Source organism: Bombus pyrosoma, linkage group LG7, assembly GCF_014825855.1.
Source record: "Bombus pyrosoma isolate SC7728 linkage group LG7, ASM1482585v1, whole genome shotgun sequence".
Lineage (NCBI taxonomy): Eukaryota > Metazoa > Arthropoda > Insecta > Hymenoptera > Apidae > Bombus > Bombus pyrosoma.
Genome location: NC_057776.1, coordinates 12,436,891 through 12,444,020, shown reverse-complemented (window position 1 = coordinate 12,444,020; position 7,130 = coordinate 12,436,891). Strand labels below are relative to the sequence as shown.

At 32.2% G+C, this 7,130-nt stretch overlaps 1 protein-coding gene across 2 annotated transcripts; it reads right to left on the bottom strand.

Moving 5' to 3' along the window:
* Positions 1-4,997: 4,997 nt before the first annotated feature.
* On the bottom strand, positions 4,998-6,680 carry LOC122569119 (syntaxin-17). 2 transcript variants are annotated; one of them, XM_043729660.1, is made up of 5 exons: positions 6,272-6,680; positions 6,010-6,205; positions 5,805-5,932; positions 5,437-5,653; positions 4,998-5,365 (listed from the first exon to the last, which is right to left on the bottom strand). In XM_043729660.1, exons 1-5 carry the CDS (start codon positions 6,401-6,403, stop codon positions 5,217-5,219), a joined length of 822 nt encoding a protein of 273 aa, XP_043585595.1. In that variant the 5' UTR covers positions 6,404-6,680; the 3' UTR covers positions 4,998-5,216. The 2 variants fall into 2 exon arrangements, with proteins under 2 accessions (XP_043585595.1, XP_043585594.1); XM_043729659.1 differs by having other exon boundaries at positions 5,721-5,932; positions 6,272-6,678.
* Positions 6,681-7,130: the final 450 nt, after the last annotated feature.

Genomic DNA, 7,130 nt, shown 5'->3' with positions numbered 1-7,130 from the left:
CAGAGATTAATACTTGTTGTGTTTGATTATCACTGAAAAATTAACAGATCAGTGAAACTTCAAGAACAAACATCGTGTGACTTTTATTTTCAGCCTATATTAAGATCTTCACGGTGTGGAATCGATCTTTAATCTTATTTACTATCTATAATTACTCTTTTAATACTTGTGAAATAAAGAAATATAGTGAAAAATTTTTCACTATTTTTATCACCTTTATTGTTTTCGCCTATTATTAGCAACATGAAAATATATGATATGTACACAGAAAGAACACTTTCCACTTGTCCATGCTGGCTATTATGTGGGAAATATCGTTTAGCTTTATGTTCTAGTGTACTTAATTGAAATTAAAATAGTACCAATCTAAAATAGTAATATTGGCAATATTGACAAGTTTTATTTTTATTATACTTGCTCGAAACTGTGATTTTTATGCCGATAGTATGCAACTGATATACCAGTCTTTGAAACGATGCGTAACAAAGACAGTTATGTAACCCAAAAATTAAGAAAATCCTTATCCACATACAACCCTATCTTTCATGTCATGATTCGGTGTAACTATCCGTTAAAAAGATCCAAAATCTTGTTTTTTTTGTGAAATATATCAAAAACATTGAAAGGTACCTAAAAAAAGCTTGAAAAAAAGTTGCTTCGTTTCATTGTGTCTATTAAACTACGCAAAAATATTTTTTGAAAAATTCATGATTTTCGAGTTACCCCTTCACACCACCATTTCTTAAAAATTTTTTTACATATACATGCTGAAATACTTTTAGATATTCTTTTTCGTATTTGTCACTGACCTTTGTGTTAAAATATTTTTTCAATTAAATAAATTAATTATTATCAAATTTGACGTCCATTTCAGTAGTTACTCTCTTTGTAGCATTTTTAGTGAATTTGTAGTAAGTCGCGCTGTGATATTTTCTTTAAACCGTTATTTGGCAAGAAATAATTGTGTATATGTCTGTGCATAATTTTGTACTCTTTTGTTTATTAATAGACTCTGTATCGAATGCAAGCGCCAACGAAACTGAATCCGCGTCCGGGCTTCTTTCTGAAATCAAAATACAATGCATTCCAACATCTTACTGTCAGTTCCCAAAACAGCCTTTAACGGAAACTCTTTTCTACTTCTACGAAAATAAAATTCTCCTATTTAGGCAAAAATTTGTGGAATAAAAATGTCAGCGAATGCACTTCATTTTATAACTGTTATTTTGAGAGAAGATAATAGTCAAAAAATTACTATTAGAGCATAGCTAATTGAAAATTTTAACAGCTTTATTCGATCCCTGATTTGATAACGTATCATGAACAAGTCTCATCATCATTATCATCTGAAGTTCTATTTTTCAATAAAGAGGGTACCGATGATGATAATATCGATATAGATATTGATCCTGATTATGAAATTCATAATTCGATATCACCAACATGCTCGTTGGAAATTTGTACAACTGAGTATTTTAGGTGTGAGAAAAAGAAGAAATGTAAAGAAAATGGAATTGGATAGTAATTGTTACAAGACATTAGTTTTGAGTAATAGTACTTTTCGTTGCAACAAGCAATTACTGCTTATCTTTTCGCGCTTACATTGTAAAAGACATTGTAGACTTCGCACAGCTCTATGTCACTAGTCCAGAATTTCTGCACATTTTCAAGATTGTTGATAAAGTTTTTAATATTCGTTATCTAACATTGCGCAGTGAAGCATTCATACTGGATAAACTATTTTCACAGATGCGGCACAAACAATGTTGAACGAAGCAGTGTTAAATGTATGAATGCTACGTGTAACAATGTGAATAGTAAACTATTTTGTTCTATTTCTCGTTCTGTAGAATAAAAGCATTGGTTTGGAATTAATTTAGTCACGGTGAATGCGTTGTTTACCGTGGAGGTTTAATTTATTTAACGATAAAAGTAAAATTCATGAAAATACAAAAAAAAATTCGGTAAGAAATTGAGATTCGTTGGTTCTTCAACGGATAAATACTCAAAATTAAAATTCAAAGATCAAAATCTTACTGATATGGATTTTAAAAGTCTTTATCTGTATTGTTTTTAACTGTATTTAAACTCGAGTTGCCACAGATATCCTATAGATAAAGACATATCCATAAATTGTAATTTACACACACATATATATATGTATTTTTGCATCTTGAAATGTATAACAAGTTGTTAATTAAAAAGATATGTAATGGTATCAGTTGGAAAAATACAATTGATATTAGAGTTTCGATTAAACTGCAGAAAAGGGATCTTATTATGAATTTAATCGGGCTCCTTTTCATTTTTTCAGTGATATGTATAAATGACAGGAAAATTAAAATGGATGGTCGTCGAACCGTGTTGACTTGAAAAAAATATAAGAATATCTTAAGAAGAAAAAGAGAGAAAAACTTTAAGTTTTAACTTAAACTAGTAGTTCATAAAAATACGTTGTACTTTTAATGTAAATTATTTATTAAGGGACGCGAGTGTGTAGCTTTTTATTGAAATATTGATCTCCAATAGAAAGATACAAATTGTGCAAAACCCGTCAGAAATTGATTTTTATAAACTATAGTTGGTTCTGTAAATAAGCATGCTGATATCTATAATTTTACACAATGTGATAGTGTTTAGCGGCCGGTGATTTATTTGATCCAAATCAGTAGCTACATCATTTTTTAAAAGGAACCTCAGACAGAATCTACACAATCTGAAACGTCCTATTCAATATCAATACCGCACATACATATGTATATCGTAATAAACAATTTACAATTAAGATTAGGATGTGTTTTTACAAGCTATTAACTTTTTAAAGATTACCCCTTTTCCTCAAGAAGTTTTTACTTTTTTTCCTTGAAAAATATTTCTTATGTTTTATCCGTAAAATCAAACTACTTTTACGTGGAAAATCTTTTGAATTTTTTACAATTAAATAAAATTATTTTTAAAAAATAATGATATAAACGTTAATATCGAGATTCGTTTTATGCGCATAGCCTATCACTGCTATCGTTAACGTCACATGTGACATGAAAGTGGTAAGCAAGTCAGGTGACCCTCAAAACGTGGGGCAAGAAAAAAATATTGCATGCCATTATGCATGAGGTACAGAATAGATAATGTGACATTCGATGCTTTTTCCTGTCCCATGTTTTGGTCGTCACCAGCCCCCATACCATTTTCGAAACTAAATTTTCCTATGAAATTACAAATATAGTATAGAATAGGACATTTTGCAAATGAAGTAATAGAATTCTATGCTTCTACAATATGTTTCGAGTGTATTATCACAGAACTTAGTCAATGGTGGTTCGAACGATCGATGCGCAGTAAATCGAGACGTTCCGTTATGCGCAGTCACGAAGTCAAACTTTCATTGCAAGTTCGGTTTCGATATTCGTTCGTGATTTTAGCTTATTTGTAGACACTTTACAATTGCAGACAATTTACAAGCAACAATAGGCTTTCGGTTTTCGTGTTGGCTTGATACCTTGTAATTGTGTAAACACCACGATACATGTAAGAAGCATATAAAAGGCGCGTCGTGAGTGCTCCATTACGCCGATCCTGCTCAACATAACGAACAATTTTTATATCATTGTAAGTACATTTCAGTGAGAAAGTATTTAATTGTTTCTATATATGTACGTTTTAAACGTAATATTTGCAATAACATAACCCTATCTAATCGCATTTGTTTGGTTAATATCATTATTGAGAATAATTTATATGCTACATGCATTATTTATATATATATATGTCGGAGATGAAAGAACACCGGAGCCTCTCTTAAGAACTTGGGGAGAATCCCGTAATATTGTAATCCGGATTTTACCATAGCCATAATTAAATAATTGTCATTCAATCCGATTGTGTTTATTCGAGATTTGTAACAATGAGCTTGGGCCCGAGGCGACAATCAGTCGCCAACGTAGCCGCGGTCAAGGGATAAACGTTTACCTAAACAAAGCGGCGGCACGCGGCAGTAAACACTCCAACGGATTCTGTCCCGTGGCTTGCTACACAAAGACCGCATCCTTTGAACAAAATGATTACCAGATGTCGATGCATCTCCACAGTACATATTCAGCTAGCCTAAGGACCCGCTATAAATCTTAGAATTTATTTAGCCGAGGTTCGTCAAACTGACAAACAGTCTTAGTCTTCGCAGCCTCTCAATTTGTCACCTACTGCGGAGAGATATGAGAAATCTTCTTTTCTCACGTACGACGCTTTCGCTAGCAACTCTCTCTCTCTCAAGGGTGGCTAGCATCCTTTTCTAACCACCAATATGGAAATTGACCAATTAACAGCAACGTCAATTTCCCTCACCTTCTGGACAAAGGCATCGCTCCACGAATCCGATGATCTCGTGCCCTTAGACACACCCCGTCATAGTTTTCCTCTGTGGCATCATCGCGACGGAAAGGCATTCTCTTGTGCGACCTCATCGGCGAGAAAGAATAACGTCTTTACGAATTTTTCACGTTTTGTTAACCAAGAGTCGGATTTAGAGTTTGTGAGAACATACATCTATTATCCCGTTCACCGCGGATTCGTTATCGGACCTTAGGCCATTGTCACCAGTGTCAAATCCCCGCGATTGCTTATTAACTCTGTAAACCCATACTTGTGCTAATAAAAGACACTTCGATTGTACAAGAAAGATGCATAGTTCCAGTGAAGAATCATTGTGTGCCCAATACCTTCCCTCCGATGACGACTCGGGCCCTTATGACGATGGCAACCCGATATATATATATATATATATATATATGTATATGTATATAATGCTTATATATATATGTTGATGTTTCATACAATTGTATAAAAAAATTTACTTTTCGCAAAGTAAAGAAATCTTTGTTAAGGACCTTAGTAATTTTAATAATAAAATTTGGTCCCAGCAGAAAATTTTATAACTAATATTCAATGTTTTTCTTAAATACATAACTTAATAGGTTTGTCACATGTTGCAGTTAAAAAAATTTATCATAAGTCACAAGTCATTTTTATAGAAATATCTAGTCGTAATATCCTTAATAATAATAATTTGTAAAATATTCTTGTTTTATATACAGAATAAATATAAAGAATCCCTAAATCTTTAAAAACATTGAATTGTTAATATCAGTGCTTTAAGATTAAACGACACTGCAGGCATTCTTTCTTTTACTCTTATCGCTAATATCACATTTTGGCATATGTCACAACTCCTTCTTAGTTTCTTGTAAATTCTCAGGTAAAGATATTGATTTCTGCACAGATTTTTGCTCAGTTAAACTATGCTCCTCTGTTGATCTCGATTTTTGCATTTCTATCTCCTTTTTCTTTATTATGGATGCTCCAGTAAATCCTGAATATATAATAAGTAATGTAATATTATGAATTCAGATTGTAGGAGTGTTTAATGGTAGTGAAACTCACCTAAAATACCACAACCTAACGCAGTTAGACCACCGACTTTTAATCCAGCTAGTAAACCAACCGGTCCACCAATACAAGTTCCAATTACAGCTCCTGCTAAAGGGTACATAGTAACTTTGTACCTAGCAGCTTTTTGAAGGAATTTCTCACCCTCCGTTACATTCACATTTGTTACTTCTATGTTGTCTTCTACTGCATTTACTAGCTCCTTCTGGTCCTAATTATATAAGTAGAAAATCATAATATAGCCAAAAAGATAAGTCTGAATAAACTAAAAAATTTACATCAACAATTTTGTTAAAGTCAAGAAATAATTGATGAAGTTGATGTATATCTTCTTGCAAGGTGTTCCAAGTATGCAGACATGCCTCCTGATGCTGCAGCTCCTGCTGTTCTTTCTGGAGCTGGATATATGTGTCGTCAAGTGGATGACTTTTGGGTTGATCTTCTTCTTTGGGTGACTCTGGTTGTGACATGGGCAAATTCAGCTGTAATTCTACGAATGCATATAAATTGTCTTCAAACCGTGACTTCAGATAATGTGAGTGATATACAGATATAATTCTATTTTACCCATATATTCTCTGACTGCATTCATAATACTTGTACGGGCATTGCCAGTTAATTTATCAAACTGATTAATGTCAGAATCAAGAACATGAGCTCTTAAAGTGTCCATTTGATATAGTAATTCTTTAAGCTGTTTTATAATCCTAGCTACATTTATGTGTTCTCTATGCATCTTTTCCCACTCATGTTGTGTTTGATACTGTAACAACAAGAATTTATGTGAACTTACGTGAAAACTTAGAAGATAACCTAATTTAATACTTACTTTTTCAATGTTACTTTTATGCCGTTTTAATAAGTTAACATGATGTGGTATGGCCACATTGAAGTTATTAATTTGGATCTCCAAGCGCCTAATAGGTTGCTTTATTGCAACATTTTCAGTCGAAGACGACATATTTTTATATTTTTTGTCTCAAATTTTGATCTGTTACTTACATTAGTGTTTTCGTAATTCTCTGGACATGATATTTAAAAAATTTTTTTTATCAGTTTATTACATGTTATTGTAAAACATATATTAATAACTTCTTTTTGTATGAAATATGAAATATTTATATTGTTAGATATTAAAATAATATTTTACACGATCAATTTATTTTTGTATTGTGCGAAACAGGAGAAACAAATAACGAATCAGCTGAGTATTCATAAGTGAAACCATTGACTAAATACAGGAGTATAGGAGACGTACTGCGCTTGCAAACATTCAGATGATGTCATCGCCATCTGTATTAGTCTTCTTGAATAGTTAATTCGCAATGACTCATTCTATCGAGAGTAGATGGCAGCATGCACATTGTTTTTGGTTAAAATAATATTCGTTCAAATGTTGAAACGAAACCAGTTTATGAATTACTAAGATGTACTTTCAATTTATTTATTTTAGATTGAAATTTATTTATTTATGATTTCCATCCACGTTACGATTTATATTACGGGTTTCTTTATTTACCTAATATAAGTGGTCCATATAGTACAGAAAATCGTAACAATAAAGGCTGCAAATATTTTTTAAATCATCGAATTCCAGATACTCTTCAATACTCCATTTACATACATACATCTTTCCTAAAATTTCTTCCCCCGATCAAATATTTCTTTAATCTTCCTCAAACGATACA